Source organism: Bos grunniens, chromosome 5 (genome assembly GCF_055505025.1).
Source record: "Bos grunniens cultivar Pamir isolate PY7600 chromosome 5, Bosgru_T2T1.0, whole genome shotgun sequence".
NCBI lineage: Eukaryota > Metazoa > Chordata > Mammalia > Artiodactyla > Bovidae > Bos > Bos grunniens.
In genome coordinates, this window is record NC_141169.1 from 106,884,753 (window position 1) to 106,899,234 (window position 14,482).

Genomic DNA, 14,482 nt, shown 5'->3' on the forward strand with positions numbered 1-14,482 from the left:
AAGGACTGTTACTTCAGTTCAGTTCAGTTCAGTTCAGTCGCTCAGTCGTGTCCGACTCTTTGTGACCCCATGAATCGCAGCACGCCAGGCCTCCCTGTCCATCACCAACTCCCAGAGTTCACTCAGACTCACGTCCATCGAGTCAGTGATGCCATCCAGCCATCTCATCCTCTGTCATCCCCTTCTCCTCTTGCCCCCAATCCCTCCCAGCATCAGAGTCTTTTCCACTGAGTCAACTCTTCACTTGAGGTGGCCAAAGTACTGGAGTTTCACCTTCAGCATCATTCCCTCCAAAGAAATCCCAGGGCTGATCTCCTTCAGAATGGACTGGTTGGATCTCCTTGCAGTCCAAGGGACTCTCAAGAGTCTTCTCCAACACCACAGTTCAAAAGCATCAATTCTTCGGCACTCAGCCTTCTTCACAGTCCAACTCTCACATCCATACATGACCACAGGAAAAACCATAGCCTTGACTAGACGAACCTTTGTTGGCAAAGTGATGTCTCTGCTTTTGAATATGCTATCTAGGTTGGACATAACTTTCCTTCCAAGGAGTAAGCATCTTTTAATTTCATGGCTGCAGTCATCATCTGCAGTGATTTTGGAGCCCCCCAAAATAAAGTCTGACACTGTTTCCTCTGTTTCCCCATCTATTTCCCATGAAGTGATGGGACTGGATGCCATGATCTTCGTTTTCTGAATGTTGAGCTTTAAGCCAACTTTTTCACTCTCCTCTTTCACTTTCATCAAGAGGCCTTTTAGTTCCTCTTCACTTTCTGCCATAAGGGTGGTATCATCTGCATATCTGAGGTTATTGATATTTCTCCTGGCAATCTTGATTCCAGCTTGTGTTTCTTCCAGCCCAGCGTTTCTCATGCTGCACTCTGCATGTAAGTTAAATAAGCAGGGCGATAATATACAGCCTTGACGTACTCCTTTTCCTATTTGGAACCAGTCTGTTGTTCCATGTCCAGTTCTAACTGTTGCTTCTTGACCTGCATACAGATTTCTCAGGAGGCAGGTAAGGTAAGGTAAGAAATTCCCATCTCTTTCAGAATTTTCCACAGTTTATTGTGATCCACACAGTCAAAGGCTTTGGCATAATCAATAAAGCAGAAATAGATGTTTTTCTGGAACTCTCTTGCTTTTTCCCTGAGACTGTTACTTAGGACACAATAAAAGCTTATTACATGTGATCTACAGGACAGAGTCAGGTCAATGTGTGGAATATAGAGGGAAGTAGTTTCTGGGATAATAAAAGGAAGGATTTTCTAAAGTCTAGAGCTCATGAGCTAGTGAGCGCCCCATCACTGGAAGGACAGAGTCCACCTGGTGAGCATTTGTGAGAAATTTGCACAGAGTTGGGGGTGAGTGGGTAGGTGTAACCTCCAAAGTTCCAATCTGTCTATAAGATTCATTCAAGTGACCGCTGGGAGTGTGTCTTAAAGCAAACCTTCATCTTTTTGTAGAACCAAGACTCAGAACCTCTGCTCAGAACAGGGCTTCTCAATCTTTGTCACAGTACACCACACATAAAAAATGATATTTGCAAGACAAGCCAGGTAAAGAGACGGAGCAGGTCACAGATGCCATCCACCCCGGGTTCCAGCTGCTCCAGGCCTGACCACCCTGAGGACCACTGGCATCTCTATACAGCTGCTCCCACTCACAGGACCGGCAGGTTGCACAAGTATATGAACTTCCTGCTTGTTTGTCTCTGGCAGTTTCCTCAAGAGGCACCCGTCGCCCATGACAACCCTCCTTGTACCGCAGCATCCCCAGGAGGTAGGAAGAAGAGCGTGTGGATCGCCTGCATCCACCAGGACAAATAGAAACTTTCCTTTAAGACTATGAACTTAATGCATTATTCTGTGGCCCCTCACTGATCTCTGAGCCAATATAACAGGAGTCTCTTTAACAGTCTTGAGCTGTGAGTCCAGATTAGGAATCCGCAGTGTAAAACAGATTTTATTCAAAGGGTACATGGCATTGGAGAGGATTCCTGTGTTGTTTGAGACCTGGGCCCTGGCAGGTGGCTGGAGAAAGCCTCTGGAGGGATAGGGGGTGGAAGATAAAAAGATGGGGCCTTGGAGAATGCCATCAGGCAGTTTTCAGGACCTCCTTTTATTTCATCAAAGCTCTAGGAGACCTACTCAACAGCCAAAACTCAACTTTGAGACTCCTTTATTTTCCAAATAAAATAAAGGAGTGTGTTTATATGAACACAGGCTTCTTTTATAATTTAAAAATACCACTATTGGTAAAATGGTGCAGCCAATGTGGAAAACAGTTGGGAAGCTTCTCAAAAAGCTAAAAACAGAGTTAACATATGACCCAGCAATTCCACTCCTGGGTATATATCCCAAAAAACAAAAACACTAATTCAAAAAGATACATGCACCCCGGAATTCATAGCAACATTACTCACAATAGCCAAGACACGGAAACAACCGAAGTGCCTATCAAGAGATAAATGGATTAAGAAGAAGTGGCAAATATATGCATGGAATACTACCCAGCCATTTAAAAAGAATAAAATTTTTCCACTTGCAGCAACATGAATGGATTTGGAGGTCGTTATGCTAGGTGAAGGTAAACAGTGTTTTCTGAGTACCCATGTGCTGTGCTGAGTCGTTCAGTCCTGTCTGACTCCTTATGACCCCAGGGACTGAAGCCCACCAGGCTCCTCTGGCCATGGAGCTTTCCAGGAAAGAATACTGGAGTCGGTTGCCATTTCCTATTCCAGGTATCGGCTGCACATATAACTGTTCAAACTACTGCACAATTGTACTCATCTCACACGCTAGCAAAGTAATGCTCAAAATTCTCCAAGCCAGACTTAAACAGTGCGTGAACCATGAACTTCCATACGTTAAAACTGGATTTAGAAGAGGCAGAGGTACCAGAGATCAAATTGCCAACATCTGTTGGATCATCGAAAAAGCAAGAGAGTTCCAGAAAAACATCTACTTCTGATTTATTGACTATGCCAAAGCCTTTGACTGTGTGGATCACAATAAACTATGGAAAATTCTGAAAGAGATGGGAATACCAGACCACCTTACCTGCCTCCTGAGAAATCTGTATGCAGGTCAAGAAGCAACAGTTAGAACTGGACATGGAACAACAGACTGGTTCCAAATAGGAAAAGGAGTACGTCAAGACTGTATATTGTCACCCTGATTATTTAACCTATATGCAGAGTACATTATGTGAAAGGCCAGGCTGGATAAAGCACAAGCTGGAATCAAGATTGCTGGGAGAAATATCAATAACCTCAGATAGGCAGATGACACAACCCTTATGGCAGAAAGCGAAGAAGAACTGAGAGCCTCTTGATGAAAGTGAAAGAGGAGAGTGAAAAAGTTGGCTTAAAGCTCAACATCCAGAAAACTAAGATCATGGCATCTGGTCCCATCACTTCATGGGAAATAGATGGGGAAACAGTGGAAACAGTGTCAGACTTTATTTTTGGGGGCTCCAAAATCACTGCAGATGGTGACTGCAGCCATGAAATTAAGAGACGCTTACTCCTTGGAAGGAAAGTTATGACCAACCTAGACAGCATATTAAAAAGCAGAGATACTACTTTGCCAACAAAGGTCCGTCTAGTCAAAGCTATGGTTTTTCCAGTAGTCATGTATGGATGTAAGGGTTGGACTATAAAGAAAGCTGAGTGCTGAAAAACTGATGCTTTTGAACTGTGGTGTTGGAGAAGACTCTTGAGAGTCCCTTGGACTTCAAGGAGATCAAACGAGTCCATCCTAAAGGAGATCAGTCCCAAATATTCATTGGAAGGACTGATGCTGAAGCTGAAACTCCAATATTTTGGCCACCTGATGGAAGAACTGACTCATTGGAAAAGCCCCTGATGCTGGGAGGGATTGGGGGCAGGAGGAGAAGGGGACGGCAGAGGATGAGATGGTTGAATGGCATCACCGACTCAATGGACATGAATGTGAGCAAGCTCCAGAAGGTGGTGACGGACAGGGAAGCCTGGTGTGCTGTAGCCCATGGGGCTGCAGAGTTGGAAACGACTGAGCAACTGAACTGATGATAACTGGCAAAGGATTAGTAAATACTTTAAATAGTTTTTATGTATTAAGTAAATATATGTATATTTTATTTCTATTTTATTCACATGTTTTATGTATTATATATAAATATTCTACAAATCAGTAAGAAAAAGACAACACAAAAGAAAAATTTAAGCAAAATCAGGCACAGCCAGGCACTCCACAGAAGAAGAAACACCAATGGCCAATAAACACATGAAGAGAGAGAGGTTCAATCTCATGATAATCATCAAAATGCAAATTAAAATAGAAGAAAATATTGTCATTTCTTCTAAACTGGCAAACTAAGAAGCCACACTGTATCAAGGAATAAAAAGGGTGTGTACCAGCAGAAACGTGTACATCCTACAAGAGGCCAGGTACATTCATGCTGATGCTTTAGAAAATATTGGTGTCATCTGGTAACGCAAGGCATTCACATACCCTGGTACCCAGCATACCCCTCCTAAATTCACGCTCTAGAAACCACTGCACGTATGCACCAGGAGACGTGCAGTGTTTTTAATGGCAAAAACATAAGGAAAAAAACACTCACCCATCAAAACTGATAGGAAGTACAGTACACCCGTACCACTGAATATGGCAGTGAAATTGATTCATGAACAGGTTCCCAAGAACAATATTCACATATCTAAAGGGCAGGCACAGGCACTGACCAATCAGTGTGAAGACCTGATCAATCCAAGTGAAACCAGTCAAATGCTGTCCAGTGTTTGTTAGTACGGAGCTACAAAGTGTGCTTTAAGAGAAAACTGAGCAGTACGATTCAAGACATATAAAAGCATGCAAAATTAAACAATACATGGATCAGAGTTTTAGAAAAGCAATGGAATGATAAATGTAAAACTCAAAAGAGTGGTTATCTCAGGGGGGTCAATGGACAGGGTGAAATAAGATGGGGAAGGACACGCAGGGGCCATCTTTCTTAAACTGTGCGTTGGAAACATGCAAGAGTGCCTACCGTACACTATCCTTTAGACCTGACACATATACTTAGAAATTCTTTTTTTATTATTATTTTTTAAAGATTTTTTGATGTGGGCCATTTTTAAGGTCTTTATTGAATCTGTTACCATGTTGTATCTGTTTTATGTTTTGTTTTGTTTTTTGAGCCACAAGGCATGGTGGGATCTTGGCTGTCTGACAAGGAATCATATCTGCACCCCCTGTATTGGAAGGTGAAGTTTCAACCACTGGACCACCAGGGAAACCCCTAGATATTCTTTTATATATACTCAACATTTAGTAATAAAAAAACATTTTTAAAAAAGCGTGAATGAATTATAGAATAAAATCTGAATTCTGATTTCAGCCTTTATTAATAGAATTACTTTATTAGGTAACTTGCTTAATCTCTTTAGTTCTCAGTTTCCTCCTCTGTAAAATGCAGGTGCCGACTCACTCAATGTACTTGAGAAGAGCAAATATAGAAACACATATGGGGTTGGGGCTGTATTTCTAACATCAACTCATCCCACCTCCAATGTCAAGCAGATGAACGCTAATTTTCATGGCCTGAAGAAGTATTCAACAGGAGTTATCTACTTGCTCTGATTAATTCCGGTACTCAGAGACATGCCCCCATGCCTGCTTGCCCCACGTCCTGGTCACAGCAGTGGAGAGTAAACTCCAATCTTTGTCCTCCTCTCTCCCCAAATTGAGAGCACCCTGGGAATGCGGAACAAAACAACTGGTACTTACTAAGTAGATCTCAGGAGCAAGAGTAGGGTTCTAGGAGAAAAGTGGGAAACAGCAGGTAAGCACTGTACTTCAGAACCCCAAGTCCACCCAAACACAGATATTATATTGCGTGGTGTGCTGATGTTTCATGGAACCATCAATTCTAGATTGGCTCCTTATGGTTATATTCAAAGTTCACCCCATAAAAAAAATCAGTTCACTCCATAAATAATGGTGAAAGTGAAAGTGTTAGTCACTTAGTCATGTCCGACTCTGTGACCCCATGGGCTGTAGCCGATCAGGGTCCTATGTCCATGGGGTTTTCTAGGCAAGAATACTGGAGTGGGATGCCATGCCCTCCTCCAGGGGATCTTCCTGACCCAGGGATGGAACTCGCATCTCCTGCGGCCCCTGCATTGCAGGTGGATACTTTACCACTGAGCCACAGGGGCAGCCCAACGGCAGAAGAGAAGTAGCAGAAAGGGTGCCTACTCTCCAAGGCTCAGCACGTGCGCTGAGATACTCTGTGGCACCCAATCAATTGGGAAATTGAAGTTAGCAGAGCTCCCTTGCCCATGCCTCGCCCAGGTAAGTCCCCTGGGACGGCCCCACCTGAGAGCCCAGAGTTCCGAACCTGCTCCAGTCCCAGCAGTGGCTGTGAGCTTGTTTATTTGAAAGGAATGGACATGAGTTTAAGTAAACTCCAAGAGTTGGTAATGGACAGGGAGGCCTGGCGTGCTGCAGTCCATGGGATCACAAAGAGTCAGACACAACTCAGCGACTGAACTGATTACTATCTAGAGCATCACCCATGTCTCAAAGACAGCCGAAATCAATTTTCTAAAAAGAATTATTGGATTATAGTTGATTTACAGTGTGTTAGTTTCAGGTGTACAGCAAAGTGATTCAGTTATACATATATTACATATTATATGTAAACTTACATTTATACATATACATATATTCATTCTTTTTCAGTTTCTTTTTATATACATTTCTTTCTCATATAAGTTATCACAGAATATTGAGTAGAGTTCCCTGTGCTATACAGTAGGTCCTTTTTGGTTATCTATCTTATATACAGTAGTGTCTGTAAGTAATCCCAAGCTTCTGATTTATCCCTCCCCCCTCCACATTGTCTGAAATCAATTTTAAAAGCCACATTTTAAAAAACTTTCTTGACTGAAATATTATCAAGATCCACATTTAAAAATACTTACATATTAAATTATTATAATGCTACCTTTAGAACATAATATTAAATACCATAATATTGAAATAAATACAAATTATTATTAGTTTATTTAAATATGTAAATCTTTTCAAGACTTGTTTGCATCAGTTGTTAGGCTACCGTCATAAGTTATAAATTTAAATAGTATTTTTAAATGATGCTGTCAATTTGTGAGTTAACAAATGACAACATACGTCAATTTATCTTGAATGTGATTTTTTATGTTATTTTTTGACTGTAACTGCAGAATTTTCTTTCCTTAAAATTAATTTAAATAAATATGTGAAGAAACATATAACAGAGTTGCCATTGCTCATCAAAGAGGCATGGGATAGACTTGTTAAGAATATGGGTTTGAATTTTATCCTCCACTCACTTGTTTATGGCCGTGAACCAGTTAACTTCACCTGAATCTTAATTTCTCCATCTGTAAATGGAGACAATGACAGTACTGGCCACTAAGATTTCTGTGGGAGCTACCTAAACACTCAACAAGCTAAGTACTCAAGCAGCTAAAACACAAAATGTAAACCGCAAAACTCACAACAATTTTGCCAAAGTAAAATCACAACCAAGATCATTCTGTTTGCATATTTTAAAATGTGAACAGATTGTTACCTTTCTTATATTGTCATATTTGCTGTAGATTTACTGTTTCAAATATGTTATATTAATTTTTGTTTTATCAAAGGAGATGCTTTCGGTATTCATAAATCTTTTGCAAATGTATACAATGCAAGATGTTTTTTGTTGTACATGATAATAGCAGGGGTAGGGATGGGGAACAATGGATTTTCCATTAGGGTACAATTTTATGAAGTATAATCCCAAGGTGGGAAGGCCAGGGTTAAATCTGGAAAACTGCTTGGAGGAGGTGGCCTAAAAGTAAGAAGGAGGTAGTGATGGCCTATAGAGGAGAGTCTTCACTAGGCCTTGGGTAGCTGCTGGACTCGCTCCTCCCACTCAGTGATGCAGGCAGGGTTCAGGAAGTCAAACCAGAATGCTCTGGGATAAAGTCTGCTGCAAATTTTTCAGAACAAAATCCCAGACAACATGACCTTGTGAGTAAGTGATAAAATCCATACTAGAGGCATTAGATTAGAAAATACACCTGATTTAGAAGTTGACCTTACAGAGGGCAGTCACAGTGTCACCACATCACAATATTAGTGCCGGGCATTTTGCTAGTTTTCAAGGCAGAGTGAAACAAAAAAACAGCATGACCATGCTGGGAAAAACAGAAACAGACCTTTTCTGAAAATGTTCTTGGCTATTTGATCGAAACCAGGACACTTCCAGGATTGAGCCCAGATAAACGGGGCAGGGCGGAAGTCCATGGGGTTGCAAAGAATTGGACACGACTTAGTGAGTAAACAACAACAACATTCAGAGCAGAATAAAAGGTGCTGCAGAAGCGACATTAACCCAGGATTCCTCACACGCAGGTCACCTGTTAGATTATTATCTTGAAGTCCTCAAGTTCAAGAAACCATACCCTGGCCATCCAGCTTGTTTTCCATCTGGCCCACCCAGACCTGGCTCTGCCCCTTTCGCTCCCCCTGTCAGCAGATATGCTAAGGGCACAACAGTCCCACTGGGTCCTGAGTCCCCAAAACTTCACAACAAAACCTTTCTTCTCCCAAATGAAATGCAAGGGTCCTTACCTTCACAGAGGCGAGATTTTGTTTCTTTGTTGCTTTCAACATCGGGAAGGATGTCAAACTGCCTTTCCTTGGCTTTTTAGCATCCATTTCAGTCCTGCAGAAGGAGACGAAAAGGTAAACTGGCATTAGAAGTAAAACACAGCAAGTCCCCTACACAGGAACCTTCAAGTTGCGAATTTTCAAAGATGCAAGCGTGTGTTCACACATCCAGTCACGGAAGTGAGTTCACGTGTCTGGCGTCCATCGTCACGTGCATGCGTCCTCTAGAGCTGGGTGTGCTTTTGTGGACTTTACCTTACAGGACTATTGCTGTACAACATGAGAGCCTTACTAATGAAGACCTGATGGAATTGGAGGCCCAGAGAAAGGACAAATGTAGACAAGAGGAAGATGAACAAACTGAAGAACAGAAGAGACACACGACGCAGAAGAGGACAAGGGGAATTTCTTTATTTCGGGAGGCACTGTTAGTTTTGGGGGGCTTAGGACCTCCATGTCAAACAGTGCACAAAGGCTCCAGCAGCCGTTCAGAACCAAGTCCAGTGCTACCGCATCACCTATGATGAGCAAAAAAGAGCTACTTCCCAGATGTCACTGGATCTTTTTTCCAAGAGGGGCAATAGAATTGAATCTGGCAAGGAACCAGAAGCCTGCTGTCAACATCAGGCGTGAGTGAACCGGCAGCTTGCCCTCCATCTCCTGTTGTTGACCATCCTTTAGCTCCACCACCTCCCCTCTCCTCTCCCTCCTCCAGTCAGTAACTCTTCTCGCCTGGTCACTCGATGCCAGCCAGTGTGCCAGCTGTTCCTGTGTGTCAGCTGTCCTATTATATGTTTGAAGGCACTGTACTATAAGCTTAGAAATGTTCCGTTTATTTTTTGTCTTTTATGTGTTATCTGTACGAAAATATCATAAAGCTATTGCAGTGTAGCACTATATAGTCGATTGTGTTAGTTGGTGCCTAGGCTCACTTTGCTGGACTTACAAATAGGTTGGACTTAGCGAACGCGCTCTCGGAAGGCAACTGGTTTGCATGTAGGGGACTGACTGTATAAGTAATGGTCCCCACCCCCGGGATGGGAAGAATGCTGGGCAACCTCGGAGAAGAGAAGGTGGCAGGTCTAATTATGGCTGAGGCACCACTGCTCCTCTTGTCTCCCTTCTGGTGGCCTACATGGACACTGGGTATCAGTCTTTACGTGCTTATGGCAGAAGGAGACCAGAGCCAAGGCAGGACAAGGAGCTAGGACGGAGGTTAGCAGCTCAGGACATCAAGCAAAAAGCCCCACCTCTGTCTGCTGACTGCAGAGTAAACCATTCTCCTGCCGCCAGCATCTTTCCTCCTAAAATATGGACCTATTCATGGTCACTTAGTAGCTTAAGTGATCCACGCTTCTTCTGCATTTCACTGGGTCACATTTACACCTTCTTCCTTCTGAGCACAATTCCCTGAATAATTAACTCATGGCAAGATGAAAAACTAACTCCCATAAGTTTATGGACTCTAGCTAAAGTGGTGACTTGAGGAAATGGATGATGGAGTCTTAGAGAGTTCTCACGCTACCATCAATCTCCTGTCATGTCAGCAGACCTCCACTGAGACTCCACTCCATCTCTTGGAAGCCCCCTTTTCAGCCCCTCACTCTAGCAAGAGCCAAGGGAGTTAAGAATCCACAAAATAGGAGCAGATCAGGCACCAAAGCAAATGTTATCACAGCTTCTGCAAATTACTCCAGCCATTAAGTTCTTGAAGTGAAGTGTTAGTCACTCAGTCACGTCCAACTTTTTGCAACCCCATGGACTGCAGCCCACCCGGCTCCCCTACCCATGGAGTACTCCAGGCAAGAATACAGGAGTGGGTTGCCATTTCCTTGTCCAGGGGATCTTCCCAACCCAGAGATTGAACCTGGGCCTCCCACATTGCAGGCAGTTTCTTTACCATCTGAGCCACCAGGGAATAAGCTCTTGGGGACACGCTCATAAGTGGTGACAGCATCACGATTGTGAAGTTATTCAGAGGAATACTGCTTTGAGAACTGAGATTTTAAGTTCCTATTATTTTTCATGGGTCAGAGTTTTCCTGCTTCTACAGCCCATTACTATCTCCTTCCTCTGGATTTCAACACTTTTGTCTATAGAGATCATTTTGTCACTTGGTCAACAGCGTTAGTGTTAATTATCATGTGTTAGTGCTAGTGTTAAGTCGATTCAGTCGTGTCTGACTTTCCGTTCTTATGAACCATAGCCCGCCAGGCTCCTCTGTCCATTGGATTTTCCAGGCAAGAACACTGGAGTGGGTTGCCATTTATATGTGTCTGTTTGTATCTTGTCAATCTCCTGGGGACATGAAGGATGAACTGGTATTTTATTTTATGTTTTATATTTATCATGGGGACAAGGACAGCAGCTTGCATTTGAAATGTCTTGGTACGAATTTGCTGAAAGGAAAAACATCTAAAACAGCTTAGGTTAATTTATCTGAAATGTTCAGATCGCCGTGTGCCAGATACTGTGCCAAGCATAGAAGAATCACATATAATAAACCAGAATCCGTGTTTTAAAGAGTTCAGAACCTGGTGGGCAAGACAGACTGTAAACAGTGGCACTGCATTATTTTAAGCATAACAATCTTATACATAATGTTTCCTCTATGTATGAAAGTAGAAGTGTTAGTCACTCAGTCCTGTCCAACTCTTTCCGACCCCACCAGGCTGCTCTGTCCATGGAATTTCCCAGGCAAGAATACTAGAGTGGGTTGCCATTCCCTTCTCCAGGGGATCTTCCTGACCCAGGGATCAAACCCGTGTCTCCTGCATTAGCAGGCAGGGTGTTTACCACTGAGCCACCAGGGAAGTCATTATCTATCTAGACCGAACTTCAAAGCCCAGAAAGGAAATACATCTTTTGAGATTCATCTGTTGTAACTTCAGGATTTCTACTGCAGTAGATCCTTATGCCCAGGGACCACATTCAGGGCAGAGATTGTGGCAAGATACAACTTGCAGGGACTCCCTTTATAGTTCTGTAAACAGGAGATGGTGTATTTAACACACTTTTTCTGCCAAAGAGAACTCCTCAGCTTCTATGCAATTCTCCCTGATACTTTCCATGGTCCACAGATTCACAGATGCTTAAGAGCTGGAAGAATTTTTAGAAACTATTTCCTCCCCCTCATCCCACCGCTGGTGTGAATAACCTTCTCAAGAGGATTCCAAGTAACCACTCATCTCTGCTTGAATATTTCTGGAACAGAACTCACTGTTTTCCCAGGCAACCCATTTCACATCCAGCTGTTAACCTTCACATGGTTGGACTTCCATCAATGTCGATTGGAGAAAATGATCTTGAACAGCATCCTCCACTGACACCTGTTCTCCTCTGCAGATATCTGTTCCTTGCTGACAGCTGTTCTCCTCTGCTGACACCTGTTGTCCTCCGCTGACACCTGTTCTCTGCTGACAGCTGTTCCCCTCTGCTGACACCTGTTCTCCTCTGCTGACACCTGTTCTTCTCTGACACCTGTTCTCTGGATGACACCTTTTCTCCTCCGCTGACACATATTCTCTGCTGACACCTGTTCCCCTCTGCTGATACCTGTTCTCCTCCACTGACATCTGTTCTCTGCTGACGCAGTTCCCCTCCACTGACACCTGTTCTCCTCTGCTGACACCTGTTCTCCACTGACACCTGTTCTCCTCTGCTGATACCTGTTCTCCTCTGCTGACACCTGTTCTCTGCTGACACCTGTTCTCCTCCGCTGACACCTGTTCTCTGCTGACATCTGTTCTCTGCTGATATCTGTTCTCGACTGATACCTGTTCTCTTCTGCTGGCACCTATTCTCTGCTGACACCTGTTCTCCTCCACTGATACCTGGTATCTGCTGACACCTGTTCTCTGCTGACACCTGCTCTCCTCCACTGACACCTGTTCTCTGCTGACATCTGTTCTCTGCTGATATCTGTTCTCGACTGATACCTGTTCTCTTCTGTTGGCACCTATTCTCTGCTGACACCTGTTCTCCTCCACTGATACCTGGTATCTGCTGACACCTGTTCTCTGCTGACACCTGCTCTCCTCCACTGACACCTGTTCTCTGCTGACATCTGTTCTCTGCTGATATCTGTTCTTGACTGATACCTGTTCTCTTCTGCTGGCACCTATTCTCTGCTGACACCTGTTCTCCTCCACTGATACCTGGTATCTGCTGACACCTGTTCTCTGCTGACACCTGCTCTCCTCCACTGACACCTGTTCTCTGCTGGCACCTATTCTCTGCTGACACCTGTTCTCCTCCACTGATACCTGGTATCTGCTGACACCTGTTCTCTGCTGACACCTGCTCTCCTCCACTGACATCTGTTCTCTGCTGACACCTGTTCTCCTCCACTGACACCTGTTCTCCTCCGCTGACACCTGTTCTCTGTTGACACCTGTTCTCCTCCGCTGAAATGTGTTCTCTGTTGACACCTGTTCTCCTCCACTGACACCTGTTCTCTGCTTACACTGTTCTCTGCTGACACCTGTTCTCCTCCACTGACACCTGTTCTCTGCTGACACCTGTTCTCTGCTGACACCTGTTCTCCTCCACTGACACCTGTTCTCCTCCACTGATACCTGTTCTCCTCTGCTGACACCTCTTCTCTTCCACTGATATCTGTTCTCCTCCGCTGACACCTGTTCTCCTCCACTGACATCTGTTCTTCTCTGCTAATACCTGTTCTCCTCCGCTGTTATCTGTTCTCCTCCACTGCCACCTGTTCTCTGCTGACACCTGTTCTCCTCTGCTGACACCTGTTCTCTGCTGACACCTGTTCTCCTCCACTGACACCTGTTCTCTGCTGACACCTGTTCTCTGCTGACACCTGTTCTCCTCCATTGACACCTGTTCTCTGCTGACACCTGTTCTCCGCTGATACCTGTTCTCCTCCACTGACACCTGTTCTCTGCTGACACCTGTTCTCTGCTGACACCTGTTCTCCTCCATTGACACCTGTTCTCTGTTGACACCTGTTCTCCTCCGCTGAAATGTGTTCTCTGTTGACACCTGTTCTCCTCCACTGACACCTGTTCTCTGCTTACACTGTTCTCTGCTGACACCTGTTCTCCACTGACACCTGTTCTCTGCTGACACCTGTTCTCTGCTGACACCTGTTCTCCTCCACTGACACCTGTTCTCCTCCACTGATATCTGTTCTCCTCTGCTGACACCTCTTCTCTTCCACTGATATCTGTTCTTCTCTGCTAATACCTGTTCTCCTCCACTGACATCTGTTTTCCTCCACTGCCACCTGTTCTCTGCTGACACCTGTTCTCCTCCACTGACACCTGTTCTCTGCTGACACCTGTTCTCCTCTGCTGACACCTCTTCTCTTCCACTGATATCTGTTCTTCTCTGCTAATACCTGTTCTCCTCCGCTGATATCTGTTTTCCTCCACTGCCACCTGTTCTCTGCTGACACCTGTTCTCCTCCACTGACACCTGTTCTCTGCTGACACCTGTTCTCCGCTGATACCTGTTCTCTTCTGCTGGCACCTGTTCTCTGCTGACACCTCTTCTCCTCCACTGATACTTGGTGTCCTCCACTGATACCTGTTCTCTTCCACTGACATCTGTTCTCTGCTGACACCTGTTCTCCTCCACTGACACCTGTTCTCCTCTGCTGACACCTGTTCTCCTCCATTGACACCTGTTCTCTGCTGACACCTGTTCTCCGCTGATACCTGTTCTCTTCTGCTGGCACCTATTCTCTGCTGACACCTCTTCTCCTCCACTGATACTTGGTGTCCTCCACTGATACCTGTTCTCTTCCACTGACATCTGTTCTC

At 44.3% G+C, this 14,482-nt stretch overlaps 1 protein-coding gene across 2 annotated transcripts in view; it reads right to left on the reverse strand.

Annotated features, from left to right (window-relative positions):
* DYRK4 (dual specificity tyrosine phosphorylation regulated kinase 4) overlaps positions 1–14,482 on the reverse strand; it is a 49,927-nt gene that overhangs the window by 30,070 nt on the left and 5,375 nt on the right. Inside the window, exons 2-3 of one of the 2 annotated variants that reach the window (XM_086402357.1) lie at positions 8,655–8,748; positions 5,778–5,807 (exon numbers count right to left, since the gene is read on the reverse strand). In XM_086402357.1, coding sequence (XP_086258483.1) covers positions 5,778–5,807; positions 8,655–8,748 — 124 coding nt within the window. The remainder of the gene's footprint in view (positions 1–5,777; positions 5,808–8,654; positions 8,749–14,482) is intronic. The other variant, XM_086402358.1, reaches the window with a different exon arrangement.